We start from the raw sequence: 18,873 nt of genomic DNA, 5'->3' as shown, positions 1-18,873 counted from the left end.
CTCCCTCCTCGCGCTCACAGACACATAACGGGTATGGCGGTCCATTCTCCCTGCAGCACGGACTACACTGCCCATGATGCTACATTCTTTAGGGCTATGCCTGTAGCATTCTGCCTATTAGCTTAGCACAACAACAAAACAGCGCTCTCTCTCACCCAGGAAACACACAGTCGCAGAGAGAGCGCGCATCACCCTGTAACCATGGCAACCATAACGCTGCCGCCTGGAACAACAGAACAGCTGTCAAACAAAACCCAAACAGTCCTGACCCGCGACAATATGAAACAGGAAAATACCGCCGTGTAATCCATTTATTTCAACAAAGTAACTGTATTCTAAATACCACCTTTTTAAATGGTAACTGTAACGGAATACAGTTACTCATATTTTGTATTTTAAATACGTAACGGCGGTACGTGTTTTCCGTTACTCCCCAACACTGCTCATGGGGTATTGTTTGTGAAGGTCTGCAGTGTAAATTGGGCCTTATAAAAAAGATATGTCCATCAAGCCAACTTTTAAAAACATCTCAAGCATTAATAACAGAGCACAGCTTGCGGTTCAATACAGCAACAAAATATTCATACATTTCAGTTTTTTAAAATATCCACCATAAAACATTTGTGGTGGATTGCATTGTTGCAATTTTTCCTGGACTATAACTAAAATGTGTGCCGTTATAATTCAGCTCTGCCAGCCAAGAACGCTCGGGTTGTATTTTAGGATAAACAGTTGCACATCATGATTATTTGTATCGGTCAGGGTGGATGATGGAGCATTTACCTGCACTATATAGTCGACTCCAACTCTGTCTATGCAATCAATCACTGTCACTGCTGAAGTCAGCATTCATAAAAGCAACATATGCATAATCACTCCCATCTGTACACCTGCAGACAAACCAAAAGCTTATCCACAACAAAACAATTTCTTCTTTAAAAAAGCTTAAGCAAGGAACCGGGAGCCTTGCATAAGGCGTGCAAGTTGTGCCTTGTAATTAATCCAGACCAACGCAATTCGGCTTGAGTTGCGTCCCTTTCAATTGAAGTCAAGGTGAAAAAATACGTCAATTAGACGGCTTTATGTTTGTGAAGATGTTTCACCTCTCGTGATTTATCCCAAGTGAAAAATCACATTTTTGATACTCTGTAACAGATCCAGTTGGCATCACAGAGTTGCAACTACTGGCGCATGTATAGGACTTGCAGAAAGTGATTTTAAAAAAGCCATCTTCACTGAAAATGGTTCTTAGATACATAATGAGATGACCTATAATAGGAGGGGGGAAAATAGATAAATTTAATTAATGTAAGGATTTTTAATTTTATTGGATCATTTTCATAATTTTTTGATCACTTTTAATACAGCAAATATTGCACTAACACTACAGCCACACTAAGGAAAACAGTGGTTCGATGTCACAGTACAGTCAACATTTTTGCAACCTTTTGCTATAAATCTTTGTCTTTGAAATGGTTGCTTGACTAACAGGGATCATTTCTTTGACAACTTGCAGTCAGTTGCTTTTCTTCAAAGAGATTTCGTTACCTAAAGACCGTGAAATAACTGACAGTCATTCTGCTTGGTTCTGCACTGTTTGACGTCAGTTAAACAGAAATTCATAAGAACTACTTACATTTGAGTTCAGCTATCACCTCAAAAATTTGAAACAGAATTTCTTTCACAGACCACTTTGCTTTTGTATATGAATAAAAGCAATATACAATTAGTCCCTTATTGCAAAAACACAAAGTATGTATTGTCGTTATTATCGTGAGTCGTTCAACATCCTAACCACATGCTGCTGGAAGCAGATAAAGTATGCATTTGACGAATGCTGATTGGTTTACTGGTGAGCTGGAATAGGGAAGGGAGTTACGGTGACAGAGTTCACCAGAAATGTGAAAACTGTGAGGAAAAAAAAGATAAAACTTCAAAGATCGAAAACTACAGTATAAAAAACACAGACCGTTGCTGCAGTAGAAAACTTTTGTTGTTTTTAATGGTCTTTTGTTATAACTTCAATCTTATGTGTGATTGGCTGGCGGATATACAGCAAAGCAAGAGTGACCCACAGACCAGTTATACCACATACTTTGTACAGTGACAATAAATTCTGCTCAAGCCGTAACTTATGTTAGTTTTGGTAAGTGGTGTTTATGTCAGAGGTCATTGTGTTAACATAAGGATTTTATGAGCGTGATTGCTATCAGACCAATGGAAGGATTAGTTAACAAAAACAGAGAAAAATGTATGAAAATAGATTTATTGGGGATTAAACTATAATAAAAAATGCTGAACATTTAGCTCATTTCATATAACATGCTGATCCAGTATCCACATTCAGAGGCTAAGTGACTAAACTTTGAAAAAATACCACATTATGGATAACTGTTTATTTTCATTTAAGTCTTCAGTTACTCCTTATGTGATGAACAAGGTCTACGCTGGTCTCAGCATCTGGACAAGCTTAACTCCACTCATGGCTGGTTTTCAGTTTGCTGTCCCAAACTGTGAAAGACGCAATATGAATAGACTGTGAAAATAAGTAAATAAGAAATATGTATTACTGTAAAACAGCACAAAGGACACACATACACACACACACACACACACACACACACACACACACACACATACACACACATTCACATCTAGCAGCAGCCTTTCTTTTGACAGGTGTTAATTTCTTCACAGCTTTATTTACACCTGACTAAATGTCCTTCCTCTTCAAATCGTGTCAACACACTCACACACACACACACGCACGCACGCACGCACACATACACACACATCTGTCCACACCCCCAGTTTCTGTCTAATGAAAATAGAATGAATATCTGGCTGTTATCATCTTATTGCTGTGGTGGGAAAAAGTCATTTTAAATATTTTTCAGAATATCTTTCTTTCTGTCATTCTCAAAAATAATGTTTTCTTGAAAGTTGAATCTCTGAAATATTTTTAAAAATGCAGACTATACATAGATTAATTTAAATAAAGTACAGTTGTGGTCAAAAGTTTACATACACTTGTAAAGAATATAATATGGCTCTCTTGAGTGTCTCGTTATTTCTACAACTCTGATTTTTCTCTGATAGAGTGATTGGAAAAGACTCAAAGTTTGGTTCTTTTATGACTTTTGACCACAACTCTATATGTATACCTGTTTAGATGTATTCTCTTCTTCTGTGTCAGATGCGTTTGTCCTACTCCACATGTAGTAGCTGGCTTAGCAGAAATTGGGACCTAAGCTTTAGTATCATTAGTAACAAATTAAATTCCCATTAGGGTTGTTACCGTGTCCAAACAGACCTCATTCTATGCTCTCTTAGGCTGTTATTTCATCCCTCAATAGAAGCATTTAACCACAACAGTCTAAACAGTTTTCAGTCCTTTGTCTCATATTTGTTCTGGAAACTGGTTGATCCATAAAAGTCACCCTGTACAGCCGCCTATGTCTGCTTATCCATCAAGCTCCCAAAGGCATATTGAAATGACCAATGCAGTCATATTCCATCTGGCCGAAGATGTGTATCGAATGGCTTCAGGAAAATGGTAAACATATTCAACAAAAGATATGTTATCGCCTAGTGCAATCAATTTTACCTGAAGTGCCAAAAATTGCACTTCTGGACTTGAGCTCTTTGAATAAACACTGGTCCTTCGTTGTTACGTTAAACAGATTAATTTTAAATATATATATGTAAAGATTGTTTTACATAATTGTAGCACAGAGTAAAGTAGTACAATGTTGATTTCATTTTTGTGTTAAGTTTTGGTACATTTTTGAATTTTTTTCTAAGAGAGCCACTGAATTTGGGTGAATAAAGATGAGCAGTTTTATTTTGATGCAAATATTTGAACTCTAATGTGGTACAATGATAGGATGCCACTTTGCAACAAGTCCAGTCCTGAAATCAGTCAGAGCTTCAAAACTTCAAAGTGAAAGAAATTTAAAAGTAGCAGAAATAAAGGTTATACCCATTGCTTTCTGTAGAACAGAACACTTACAGAGTAGTCACAGTATGTCTTGAGCAGAAGTAGTATAGGTGAATGTAAAGTCAGTACTGTCACCAAACACTTTTTCATGGAAAAAGAAGTTGCTGAACAAGTTTCTAAGTTTGTCGGATTAAAGAAAACCGACATATTTGTAATAAATGCTGCTAAGAGTGAAGGGGTGAGCTCATATATATTTTTCATTTTAGAAAAAGATGTATTCAAATATCTAAATTAACCTGCAAAATGTATAAATATGAATAGATGCACATTTTTATGTAGTTCTATTTCATTTCATTCCTAATTTTGTAAATTCCACATTTTGTACATGTGAGGAATTTAGTAGAAATGGGCCCATGCCCAATCTGGTTAAAAACTGATGAGTGTAGGGTAGCAGAAGATATCCACTATGATTGTGTAACGAAGGTAAAAGACTTGTTACTTATTTAATTTATGGTTACTAAAGTAGTACTCACATGCACTACATATCTGTCAGAAGACTGGTGGGTCAGCAGGAAATGTAACTAATGATAAAGGCAAAGAACTTTTCCACCATTGGCTAAAAACCTTAGTTGTTTCTCATGAATCTTAGTTAGGAACTTTCTACTCCTTTCCTCTGCCTTTAGTCCCTCTCTGCATTTCCCTTTTCTTATTTTCACTGCAGCTCCTCCTTTCTACAAACATTACTTGACTGTAAATGATACTACGTAATTGCTCGGCAACTCTGTTGAAGATGAGGAGGCTGCAAGAGGAACGCCTCCATCAGATCAATGGCCTTTGGCCTTCATGCACATTTATCATACACGCATATATTCACATAGATATTTTTAACTTTTTAACACACACACACGTACGAAAAAGAAAATCAAATACCAACTTTTATTCTCTTTGCACACGCAGACACACATACAGAACTTTGCTGTGATTAATTAAGCCGTGTGGAATAGCAGAACTCTATAAAGACATCATCAGGAAACTGAATCCATTCGCCTCTTTTCTTCTGATTTTAATTGGCCCTAACAGTTCATCACTGGAGCTATACATGAAAACACACGCACGCACACACAGAAATACACACACTTAAAATAAATAGGAAATCTTTATCTTGACCTCTAGCTAGAACTGTTTTGCTCTTGATTGCTTGCATTGGTCATGTGCCTTTACAACTGGTTTAATATCTGGTTCCAGCCTGCTCAGCACAAGAGCAAGAGAGATAGGAAAGGAATAGGTGGGAGCTGAGACTACATGTCTGCCGCTTGTATTTACATGTCATAGATTTTAATATGTAAAAAAAACAAAACAACGGGAAGAAGTTCTTGTGACTCTGCAAATATCAGATGGCATAGTAATAAGAATGATATAGGGGTAACAATCTAAAACGACAAGCAAATGAATGTAGGGGCATGGGACACAACATGTGTATCCATTGTGCAAACACTGTCCCCAAGACATTATAGGTTGCACAGTGTCGCAAAAAAATTGAAAGAATGAATCCATCCATTTTCTTCGCTTATGGCAGGGATAGCTCAGTAGGTAGCGCTGTGGCCCCATGATTGGAAGGTCAGGGGTTTGAATCCACTGAACGGCTACCCTCAGGTACCCCTGAGCAAGGTACCGTTCCTACATACTGCTCCCCAGGCGCCCAGTGGCTGCCCACTGCTTCACTGAGTGAATGGTTAAATGCAGAGAGGGATTTCCCCACAGAGATCAATAAAGTAGACATTATTTACATTATTATTATTTATTTATCCTGATCCGGGTTGCGGGGCCAGCAGCATAAGCAGAGAAGCCAAGAAATCCCCTCTTCCCAGCCATCTCCTCTAGCCTTTCCAGAGGAACACCAAGGAGTTCGTAGGCCAGCGGAGAGATTTAATCTCTCCAGCGTGTGCTGGGTCTGCCCCCGTACTCATCCCTGATCTGGAGTGGCACGCCACCCTTTTCCGGCTGAGGACCATGGCCTCAGATTTGGAGGTGCTGATTCTCATTCCCACCACTTTACACTCAGCTGCGAATGCCTCCAGTGCGAACTGTAGGCCGTCACCTGATGAAGCCAACAGAGCCACATCATCTGTGAAAAGATGAGATGAGATTCTCAGACCACCCAAGTGGAAGCCTTCCACCACTTGGCTACACCTAGAAATTCTCTCCATGAAAATTATGAACAGAATCGCTGACAAAATTCCTTTTAATGGAATTGAACTACAGTGGTCCCTCGTTGTTACGTTCTAAAAATAACCCGCGATAGGTTAAATCCGTAAAGTAGCCAACTACAAACTTTATACACTTTTCTCAGACAGGCATGAATGTTTTCACATTTTTCTCTCTTGTTTAAACGCTTTCAAAGTTCAAACCTTCGTAGAAAAATAAGTCCAGTATTATAGATTGAAACCAAAGGCACCCGCAGTTGCCTTTGATGGTGCAAAAACGTTTAATCGACATTGTTGTATTTGTTGGGGAGAAAACTTACAAACATACAGTACAGCACTTCAGAGTCACACTGCTAGCGATCGAAGATTTATGTAAATTTGACAAGCTTGAACACATTCTGCACTGTACAAGACCGCAGCACGAGGTTGATTGATAATCGTCTACAGCTGATCAGGACGCAGAAAACAATGCGCTGTAGAAAACAAAAAACATGTAAAATTGCACACAAAAAATCAGCGAAACAGCGAGGCCGCGAAAGGTGAACCGCGTTATAGCGAGGGACCACTGTACTAGTTGAGCACTTTGCTCTCAGATTGCAGTCTTACTTGTGAATTTGTTTTCTTTATAAAAGTTGAATGGGAGGCAGAGCCTTCAGCTGTCATGCCCCTGTCCTGTGGAACCATGTCCCAGTTTGTTTTGATGTATGCGCAATCATCCAGGTACGGAAATCCCCCCCAAAAAGTTGATTCCCTTCATCTGAACGTAGCATTTTCAGTGGGAGAAATGTTATGCCACTCATTTCTTCAATAATTAATGAAGAAACTCACATCACAGGCTATTGATTGCCAGTGGTGTTCATTTCAGTCATTGTGCAAATGTCTTCTCTATAAGGTTGGCGAAACCTGCAGTCAGCTGAGAATCAATCAGCTGACTGAAGATGCTACGTCCAGATGAACAGAATCAACTTTTTGGGGGCATGTCCCAGTTTGAATTTGTGAGACAGTCTTTCTGTCTGATTTGAAGATTAGGTATTAAACCTCACCAACATAGGTTTAGGAATGGATCAGGTGAACTTAAACCATTGTATAGTTATGCTGCAAGGCAGCTGGTAGCGATAGCCAGCTCTGCATCCCTGTTTTTGTTTCCTCTCTCTCTGCCGTCTGCATCGCTTGCTGTTCCAGACAATAACCCACAAAGCACCCAGTTGGGTAGGATACTGTCAGTCCAATCCCAAGTCAGGGTTCAGGCTGATGTGTATTAGTTCGACGACTGTATGTGATCAGCGCGTTAGGTGCACAGTAGTTAGGGACGCTGTGCTGCTGCATACATCTGTATGCGCTGCTATCTTGTTTCCATCAAGATTGCAGCAATAAATGCTTAATTTACTGCTGGGCTGCATATGAGAGAATTTACTTTTAAAAAACGTTAAAATGTGAAAGTTGTCTTTGAGCTTCCTGGGAGTTTCCAGGTTCAGGACAGAGAAAATAAAAGGGCCAAAACATAAAAGAGATTACGCCCATGGCCTTCATCCCACACTAAAACACGATCTGAAAGAACTGTGATGACATAAATGCACAAAATTAAATCACACATGCAGAATGCAGAATTAATTTTGACCATTTTTTTGTAATAAAACAAATATTGCATCACTCCACACAGGATGAACAGCAGCATTGTCAAATGCAAATTAGCAAATGACTTGTACTAGTCGCTGTTGTCTGCTGTGTTTCAGGTATCATACACACACCACAGCATGTATGCTACACTATCTGGAGAATTTTAACTGTGATCTCACCATTTTGTGAGGACTGCAGTTCCCCTCAGTGTGATTGTCACTTCAGATGTCTGCTAGTCTGTGTGATCCTTAGACATGTAGAGAAGTCATGACCCCTGCAGGTCCACATGGATATGGAGGTAGAACTGAAGAAGGTTCTGCAACCTCCACGTGGTGGAGATGTTATTTAGTATCTGTGATAGTGACAGTAAAAATTAAAGCTGTTCTGAGTTTGTGCTACACTCTGCATAGCATAAAATGTAGTAAAAATAAATAAAGAAAAAAGTGTTGCTATATTTAGCAAAGGCAAACTGCATATCAAAAAAGATAATCAGAACAGATTATCTAGCATGTTAATTTTGGTTGGTGTAGTTAGATATTTGGTTTCTGATTGTCAAGTATTGTTAATAAAAATATCGACCATTTAAACACTCTTCATTTTAGAACAAGCACAGATTACCTTTATATAGGGTTTTTTTCCTATAGGTTAAATCTTCATTAATAAATCCTACACATTTTTGTATTATCATGCTAATTGGTGTGCCTTAATAGTAAGTTTTTATTCCAGTTGCAGAAAACACAGATCAGTCTTTGTGGCTGTTGTCTGTCGTTTTTGGTTTTGTTTTTATATGTAGATTTTAGATCATTTTCTGGCTGCTACAGGATATTCAGCAGTAGCAGCATGCTTGATGCTGACAACCTCAAGACATGCGATGGACTTTTTTTGTTATTATTTTGCATGATTCAAAACAATACAGTAAAGTGATTTGCATTTGAAATTGTATTTTATTTAATGGCATGGATAATGCTTTTCAGATATGCATCAGAGGGAAGCATTATTAAAGTAATTAGCGTTAATTAATTGCATTTAATACTGTCAGGGTGGGTGTGCCAGTAGCGCCATGAAAATTAGATTAACTGTTTGTTCTAATATGACAGCATATTTGGAGCAATGCACATTTTTATTTGAGGTGGTATCTCATTGGCAGTATTGTCACTACAGCCGCTCACACTACTTCTATTTAACTTAACATAGGTGTGACTTAAAATTGAAATTAAAAAGCATTAATGAACTGGATCCTAGCATCAATAAGGCTGCATTATTATTCTGTCTTAACACTCATTTAATTTTTCCTTTATGACATACTGATCATTTCTCTCTACTCCCGCTCCCCCTCTTCCATTTTATCCATGAGCCTCTCATCCATCAATGCTTGGTACCCATAATTATGCGAATACTGCTTGTTTTGACAACACCAAGTGTGCTGCATTGGCTGTCCACATATTGACTTAATGAATAATCACTTTTGTTGAAAGGAGCATATTCAATCAGTTACCACAGTCCTGAGCTCTTTCAAGCAGCTCTATTGTGTTCATTACAATAGCTGTTTCCACTTTCTTTTTTCACATACTGACAAAATTGTAATCATCTTTGTAAAGGATTTAGATCTTTTTAAAACATTATACAATTTAATTTTATTAAATACATACACACCTTTTTTTTACATTAAGACATAAAAGCACAAAACTTAAAATCAGTTTAGAAGAGACATTTATTTGAGATAACACAAAAATATTCACATGTTTTCTTAGTTGTTATGAAATATTAATAGTTCTTCTGATCTCCTGACTTATTAACATTATTGCAATGCTTAAGAGCAAAGGAGGCCTATTAACAGCACCTTTCCACACCAGTTAGAGGTTGTCCTATGTTGGGGGTATGGGCAAATCAATTACTCAAAGAGCCTTACAAAACAACATTACAAAAGACAACCAAGATATTCGTCCCAGTGATGAGTGAAATGAAAGTGTATTTGATGGACCGGCAACCTGTCCAGCCTGCACCTAGCCTCTTACCCAGTCTCTCCCTGACCCTGATGGGTGGGGGGTGGGGGTACCATCAGATGCAGATGGGCAGCTAAAGAATTGCCTGAATTACTACACTATTTTAAAATAGTAGCCTTTGTACTTCATTTTCCTTTTTGGCCATAAAGATAAACTCTGTCAACAACCACGTCAAAGTGTACCATACCTTTCTCCAACTAAGAGCTTGGATAGCCTAAAGCCGCCCACATCGAACAAGTGGAAGAGGATTGATGGACAGACAAAGTAGCAATTAGAGTGGTTAACAAGGAAATTTTGTTGATGTTACTATAAAACGTCTTCTTTTTTTAATGATGTCCAATTGATTTCACATTGCCAGTGTAAACCCGAGGTATTTTGGTATACTTTTATTCTGTGCTCCTAAGTAGTATCTGTAACCTGCATCAACACCTATCACCAGTTTAGAATCAGTAGTTAACCAAAGCATGCTATCGAACTATGGAAGGAAGCCAGGGCACACATTGGAAACACAGATCAGAGATTTACATCCGGAACCTTCTTTCTGTGATGCAGCAGCACTAAGTATTATCCCATAGTTCACCTTGTTTCCACTGAAAGGTAGAACTATGTCCACAATTCCATGAATTCTGTTAAAGCAACAAAATCGTTATTGCTTTAATCCCCATGCTTTTGACTTGATGACCTTGACCTTTTGAGCTGTTGGTCACAACATATATTTGTTTTTTGTTTTTTTGCCATATAAATGAAGAGTCCATGAAACTTTGAGATCACGCCTCATATTTGGTCATAATCCAGAGAGTATACACAATATATAGCTGTGTTTACAGACTAGATTACAATTATTAAAGGATCATAGAGGGATTAGAATTCATCCTGAGGTTAACATGAGTGGACCATGTTTAACAGTAATCCATCCTGTTGATGTTGACATAATTCAGCCTGGACAAAACTGAGGACCAATAGTGAGACAGTACCATCCCTAGAGCTCTGTTTACATGGTAAAAACTGTCAACTGCCCCATGCCTGGCTGATTCCAGACACTCCCAGGAGGTTCCTGGCACCTGCCCCTGCCCCATTGTCTCCTCTGGGATGGCCCTAGTGGGCAAAAGCTCTGCAAAGCACAAGGATCCTACTTTGTCTCAACTTGTCTCTCTGTCTGATATGTATCCCTGCAGACCCTAAATGGTGATGTGGTTTCTCTGAACAGACAGGCTTTTTAAAGTAGGGAAATGTTAAATAGGTACCTCTTTAGCCTTACACCGCACTTTATTGATCAAAAATACTCGCACTCACAACTGTGTGCGTCTGAGATACTTAAGGGTAAATATACTGACCTTCCAATTAGTGAGCAACTCACTCCTTTTGAGCTGTTGCTGCACATGGCTAAAACCCAGCTGGTTTTGTAATACCACATCTAGCTAGAGAGTTGCTGTTGTACTGTTTCCAAACGTAAATGGGTTTTGTGTGAGTTAAGGCAAAATGCCCATGGAAAGCAAACACTGATGTTAAAATGAAAAAGAGTTGCCTACTGCTATTCCTCCACTGGGTGTATCTCCGTCTGTCCCACTCCTCTCTGTTCTGGCCTGTGTGTCTCTCTGCCCTGGGCTACAGTTGCTTTGATGGGCAGCATGGGAGGGGGTTGGCATATTTAATTCCCAGATGAGAGGTTTGACATGGGATGGAGGCAGGGTGAAGAAAACGAGACACTTCAATCATAGACTGACAGTTTTCACTATTGTGGATTTGTGTACGCACATTCTTAGGGTGTGTATGTGTGTGCGTGTGCATGTGCAGCATTAGCTGTAGAAATTCAGTGACATGCTTAAGCTTTTCTAGTATCTTCAGTGTCTTGTTTTGAAAGCGATGTTTTGAAGTATGTATTTTAGTTTTCTGCGTGCATTGTCTTTTTAGGGCCATAAATAAAAGCTATCTGTTCTAGCAATCTGTTCTTAAAAAATATAATAATAATAATTATTATTATAATAATGATGGGGCCCTTGCACCCCAGGGTTCAGGGCTTTATGTACCCATTCACATGGGTGTCAATTAGAAAATGTATGCGTGACACCTAATTTAAAATTTTATGATTTGAATTTTTAAAATTTGCTGTGGTGCACTACAACAAAAGCTACACAATTTAGCATGGCTGAGGTCTGTAGTTCAGCCTGACCAAAGTTAAAGTTGAACTTTAAAGGGTTCACCACTAGATCACTTCACCACTAGATCAGTAGATTGCAGCCTAGTGAGAGGAAAAACAGTGTAATCAACATTGTACCACTGTGCCCCACAATGGCTGCAGCCACCAGGTTTCCATTACTGTTTGGATCCTCCTGGAGTTTTTCCCCTGTAGAAAGCTGTTTACTCACTGTTTACCTCAGCTATCAATGCCGGGTGAGAAGCACCAAGTTCTGTTTAGGCTATAAGACTTCTGACCGATGACAGCAATATTGCGATATCAATACAATGATAGAAAATTGCTCCCAGCATGACCTGGAAACACCTTCAAACACACCATTCCTGTTCTTCAAATTAAGTCTTGCCACAAGAACTCTGTGTTGCTTGGTAGACCACAATAAATTGCTTGTTGGCACAATACCAGCCTTAATTTAGCTGAAATTCTGAATGTTATCTAATAACCAAATAAAAATGGTGAAATTTAGCTTTGATGACTTCCTAGTCCCAGTCTTGTTACATTCTTGCGTGCAGGTATTCCCCCATGCTCCATTTCTATGTAATCTGATTTTAGAAACATTAACTTTGTGGTTAATTTATAAGTTTTGTATCAGGACTTATGGTGAGGCCATATTACAGAAGACCATGGGTGGGCCCTTAATGTCTATTGACATGGTCCCTGGGATGATTAACGGACAAAAACAGTGGATAGCGGTGCCTAGCCCATTAAGCTTGATCTTAAATCATTCACAGAGAACTTTGGCTAAAAGAGGATTACAAATGTCCGTTATTTAACTATGATTATTCTAGGTAATTTCTTGTGGTGTGAGTTTTTAATTAGTATTCAGGGATTTGTATTTAAAATGACTTGCATTTATACATATAGAAGGAAATCATGGGTGGCTCCTTTTAAATATTCAGGTCATCAGCTTTCATAACCGCATCTCAGTGTATGCAAGCAAACACTTCAGCATTGACCCTCCAGTTTATGAAGTTTGAATGCCTACAGTCACCCCGTCCACGGACCACCCAAGAGAAAAGCCTGACAGTTGCATAGACTCATCTCATTCAAACCAAACTAACAAATGAAGGGATCTCTGTATGTCTGTCTGACATCTGTCTAGCCTATCTGTGTAGCCTATCACTACAACCGTTCATTCAATTCTATTCAGACTTCAAAGGTGTGTTACTAAAGACGAAAGAAGTGTGTGGATATTACGCTCCTCTGTGACCTCATTAAAATCTCAGCAGTTTGGAAGTTTTTATATAAACCTCAGATGACGGTGGCATCTCCCTTTGCCGATGCCAACAAAGGACAGTGTAAATAATGGCTATTGCAGAAACTGTTGGGAAATGCGATCTGATAGTGAGACAAGCTCTTATAGATACACAATTTATGTTTCTGCTGTCTAAAAATGGCATTTGGCCATATTTGTAACACATTATTGTTTTATTACGCTTTTTCTGGTATATCCATGCATGATAGAAATTGTTCACTTTTGGAAACACATTATTGTTAAAATATATTTTCATTTAGAGATACAAAACAGTTTCAAAGAAACCAGATTTGTGTGCACTACACTGTACATCGCTTTAATTGTTTATCCAAAATATCAACAGCTAAGGAAAGAAGCTGTTGTCTTGATATCAATCGCAGAGAGAACAGACACACTGTGACTTTGGTGGCACTTTGACCTGGTGCATCTAGAAATTCCATTACATCCCATAAGTCACTCCAGGTCCTCTTAACTAAAGCTATTCATCTATTTGTCAGTGTTGAAATGCACATGTGTGCAAGGTTGCCTTGGGTCAGGAGATACAAGTAAAAGAGCATTAGATACCAGTTGGCTGGAAAAGGGAGAAATTTACTGAGGCATCGTAACAGCTACAGCTGGAATAAAACAACTGACACCAGATAAAGGAAAATAGAAATAGTTGATGTTTAGCATAGGACAGTTACTAGTTGGAATACTAACGCATTTTTAAGAAGTCCTTTGCATAATTCATTTTTCCACAAAGGGATATACTCATTATGTACACCCTTCACTCCAATTTCCATGCCCCATACCCGATTCAATTGTACATGGTTCCCTAATCTAAGCATTGTCTAATCATAGAAGAGGATAAAGGGTGAATTCCTTGTCTCATTTCAGAAGGAATGAGGCAATGAACAGTTTATACTCTTACCTGAAACAATGTCTAAACACAGATAATTGAATAATTACAACATTTTTGTTTGGCTGTAGCTTTATAGCCATTGCTGGCCTGTGTGCACATGATTATCTCTGCTGTTGAAGGCAGAATTTCAACCCTGGATTCCTTTTCCTACTTGTACTGTTATTTACAATAAAATATAACCATGGTTGCCACAGAGCCAAGCTCATCTGTAACCGGAAGGTTGCCGGTTCGATTCCCCTGCTCTCTGTCCTGGTTGTTGTGTCCTTGGGCTAGACACTTTACCCTACCCCCTACTGGTGTTGGCAGCGATATGGCAGCCTCTATCATTATTATTATATTTTGAATACTATTTAAAATGTTAAGCCTAGAAGAGAGAAAAACAACACGTTTATCTGTGGAAACATCCTGCAGTGAGGAGCAGAGAACTCTTTTCCAGTCCGATGAGCTCTCTCGCTTCTGTGCAAAGATGAGACCCATGGGACGGCAAAGGTGGCAGTGGGGTGAGAGGAGCATGTATGTGTATGTGGTGGTGTGTGTAACTTACACTAAAAGGTATACTGTAATAAGATACTGAACCCTGAGTTTCCCCGATCCATCTGTCAGAGTATGAGAGATGAGATGAGATAGCCTTTATTTGTCAGTTGCAGGTCTTTTGCAGGTCCTAACCCTAGAGTATGTTTGAATGTTAGATAAAAATGCTTAAAAGGTACAGATAAATGCACCACCTGAATGTTTGTATGATTGGGTGAATGAGACTTGTAGTAGAAAGTGCTTTGAGAGCTCAAATTCAGTAGAAAGGCAGTATATCAGTACGAGTTTTCATACCTTTTCTTTTGTGCATACCCCTCTCATGTTTGTAAGCAAAGACTTTAAAACACACAGGTTATTAGGGTTCTTGGCAGAGAGAGTACTCGTATCTCATGTGAATTAGTTAAAATTATCTCAGTTCACCATATCACTGGATATTTCCACTGATCCACTCATAGCTTGTTTTTGGCCTTGCTAAAAAGGGTGTAACGGCCGTACATCTATTTTAGTTTGCTTCATCATTTCCCCTTTTTTATAAGTAAACATCCACCTGTGTCTGGAGACTTGTTTTACACCATGTAGCATTTTGAGAAGTCATTTTCACAGAGCTTTCATAGTACAGATGTCTTTGAGTTATTGCTCAGCTTAGTCAAATTATCTCTAATTGTATTTGTAGGAAGACAAGGCTACTTTTTAATGGAAGTTAATTCACAAGTCCTAGTGATGCATAAAAAATTTCCTTGTACCTGTAATTTATTCTGACTCATGTGTAACAGAGCACTATCCGGGGCCAGTAAAATTCACATTTTTTGGTTGAGTTTTACATGATCTTTTCTGAAAAACATTTGTGCAGTTTTTTGTATGTAATCATAAACATGTACGTTGATATTGAATGTGTCTTCCCTCCTCTTTTCCTCTCCTCAGTCTTTATGGCAGACACATGCAGGCCAACCCAGAACCACCCAAAAAGAACAACGATAAGAGTAAGAAAATCAGCCGCAAACCACTGGCTGCCAAAAACAAGTGAAGAAGAAATAAGAGGATGGAAAATCAACACTTATTTAGCAGCCAGATTCACTGCATGTGCCTTTTGTGCTCCTTTTTTGTTAAAACCCTGTATTGCAGTTAAATATATGAAGAGTGTTTCTGCCTACAATGTGTCATTTGGGCTTGTTAACTCTCAGAGTCTCTGTATTTATGATTTGTTACTTACAGGAACTTGACATGTTACAATTGATAAAGATTGCAAAAATGCGCAAATTGATTTAAGTACAAAAAAAATTACCGTAATGTTATCTTTTAGGAAAAAAGGATTTGCTATATACCAAAGGAAAAAACTGAATTAGGATGATTCTACTTTTGTGTGAAAAGAGCTTTTAGGTATTTCAGAAACATTGTTAGGAGAGTTCAGATACACATGTTCTGTTACTTTCAAACTTTCCTATTTAATTATTATAATCTAGCGTAATATTATGGTGCATATAAAAAAATGCATTAACAGCTTATTTAGATGTTGTCATACATTTCGATACATTTGTTTTTATTTGTGCCTAAACCGGTTAAGCCATTGTCAGTATATCTATCATGTCGCCTGTTGTTTACCAATGCCTTGTAATGAAGCATCAATTTTTTTTCTGTAGCCATCTTCATCTTTGGAAAAATTACACGACCTGCAAAGGAGATCTAACTATGAAACTGAGAGACACTGCAATCATGCATGCCAGCCCAAAATCACCCCCTGATTTATCATGCTTTTTACAGTATTAGGGACCATAATGTACAAAATTAACACCATGTTATAAGACTTGAAATTAACAATTATTAGTGTTAAAGGAAATGTTGGCTGAGGATATCTATCAAGTGATCAGAATGATCATGTTTATGATCTGGCTGCAATCTGAGGACCTGATGTCCATTAGAAGGAATACAGATTTAAGGTATACACTAGCTTTAGCCTTGGAATTATCGTCCGTCCACCTATGGTGAAATCTGCCATTAACTGTGTTCATTCCACTAATGAGAAGAATTTCAAATGAACATGAAATATTGTGTTTGAATCCCTCTGTGCTTTCCGTTTCACGTTTTCTCTCACATTCTGTTTTTCAATGCCAAATATTTCACGATCTTTCTGAATGTGTGAATGTAATCCATGTTAAGCTTTTATGCCAGTTCAAAACATGCTGGTCATTAATTGTACTCACTGCATTTCAGCATTTGCAAATAAAAAAGGGTACTTTTGTATTTTTCATTTTAGATTTGAGTGCTCTACTTCCTACAAAATACAGTGGAGGTGCAGATTTCTTTGCATGTATTTCTTTCTAGAAACAGCAACGCCAATTGAGATAAAGGAAACCAGCTGAAAAAGAATCAGTGTTTTTGATGCAAAAGTAAAATCTTTTTGCCTGTCTTCTGAATGTGATCTGTTGAATTGTTTTCATTTAATTTCATTTATTTATATAGCGCCAAATCACAACAGCAGTTGCCTCAAAATGCTTTATATTGAAAGGTAAAGACCCTACTATAATAGAGAAAATTTCCCAACAGTCAGATGACTGTCTAGGAGCTACAGTGGGAAGTAAAAACACCCTTTTAACAGGAAGAATTCTGTTAAAAACTTTGGGACTCCAGCAAATCAGGCCGAGACCTGAAATCTCGCCGGCTACTCCGGCTTCCTCCCACACTCCAAAGACATGCGGTTTAGTGGGGAAAGGTTAATTGGAAACTCTAAATTGCCCATAGGTGTGAATGTGAGTGCAAATGGTTATCTGTTTCTATATGTTAGCCCTGCGACAGACTGGCAACCTGTCCAAGGTGTACCCTGCCTCTAAAGTAAAGGTAAGTAAAGAAGAAATGCTGGGTGGGAATCCCCCAGCAGCCTAGGCTTATTGCAGCCTAAGGGTTCAGCATCATCATATCCAGCCCTAACTTAAGGAAATTTTCAGCCTAATCTAAAGGTAGAAATAGTGTCTGTCTCCCAAATCCAAACAGCAACCTGGTTCCACAGAAAAGGGCCTTGAAAGCTGAAGGTTCTGCTTCTCATTCTACTTTTAAATACTGTAGGAACCTCAAGTAATCCTGCAGTCTGAGAGTGAAATGCTCTATTGAGGTGATATGGTAACTTGAGGCCTTTAAGGTAAAGTGGTGCCTAATTACTGAAGACTTTGTATGTGAGGAGATTTTAAATTTGATTCTGGAATGAACAGAAATCCAATAAAAAGAAGCCAGTATGAGACAAATGTGCCATTTCTTTACTCTTGTTGCAGAATTTTGGATCAACTGAAGGCTTTTCATGGAGTTTTTAGAACAACCTGATAACAATAATAATGAATTACACTAGTCATGCCAAGAGGTAATAACTGCATGAAGTAGGTTTTTAGCATGACTCTGAGACAGAAGTTTGTAAATTTAGACATCTTGCAGCTGGTCATGGAAGTCACCTAGGCATGAAGACAGCTTCTACAAACATTTGTCAAAAAATGGCTCACTCTGAGGAGCTCAGGGAGTTCGAACTTGGTACTTTGATAGGATGCCACCTGTGCAAGAAGTCCAGTCATGAAGTTACTACTCTTTAACTTTAAATGCTCTTCCTGGGTGGGATAATAAAATTACCTTTTTGTTCTCACAGCCTTACAATTAATAAGTGTGCATTCATGATCATTTGTGTTTTACCTTCTTTTGTTTTCATTCTAAACCTACACAGGTTGTTTCTCTTTTTATCTTGTCTTTGAAGTACAATGAAATGTGCTATATAAATAAAAACCACGGGGACTGTCCAAAAATCTGATGACTCAGGTGGGCCCAAGGACTCAACCTAAGAAGGGAAGTATTGTCATAAAGTACTTTGTCAGTACAAGAGAAAGTTTGCATGTGTGTCCTCACTAGAATAGGGATTTGTGCTGGTGCGTGTAACTGTAGCCTATGATTTAAATTTGTTAACTGGTAATTATTTGACAGTGCATTTCAGGTCAGTTTATGAAGTAAAGAAAAAGTAATGTATTGAATGGTCTAATGCAGCGGTCCCCAATTCCCGGGCCTCGGACCGTTACCGGTCCGTGAGTCGTTTGGTACCGGGCTGCGAGAGTTGAGGCTCAGGTGTGAAATGTATGGTTTTCAGGGTTTTTATCGGTTTTTAGCGTTATTTTGTTATCGTTTTTATCGTTAACTCGGTTTTCCTGGGCCTTTCCACGTGTGTTATGAATAAATCTTCTTTTTTTCGGTACAGGTACTAGTT

The 18,873-nt window shown here is 38.4% G+C and overlaps 1 protein-coding gene across 1 annotated transcript in view; it reads left to right on the top strand.

Annotated features, from left to right (window-relative positions):
* rsu1 (Ras suppressor protein 1) overlaps window positions 1–16,890 on the top strand; it is a 38,278-nt gene extending 21,388 nt beyond the window's left edge. The window contains exon 9 of the mRNA XM_005941276.2: window positions 15,567–16,890. Within this exon, the coding sequence (XP_005941338.1) occupies window positions 15,567–15,669 (103 nt within the window). The 3' untranslated portion in view covers window positions 15,670–16,890. The remainder of the gene's footprint in view (window positions 1–15,566) is intronic.
* The last annotated feature ends 1,983 nt before the right edge of the window (window positions 16,891–18,873 follow it).

Source organism: Haplochromis burtoni, unplaced genomic scaffold (genome assembly GCF_018398535.1).
Source record: "Haplochromis burtoni strain Fernald_Lab_line unplaced genomic scaffold, NCSU_Asbu1 Contig_309, whole genome shotgun sequence".
Taxonomy (NCBI): Eukaryota; Metazoa; Chordata; class Actinopteri; order Cichliformes; family Cichlidae; genus Haplochromis; species Haplochromis burtoni.
Note: the sequence above shows the minus strand (reverse complement) of the source record. Positions and strands in the feature narration are given on the sequence as shown.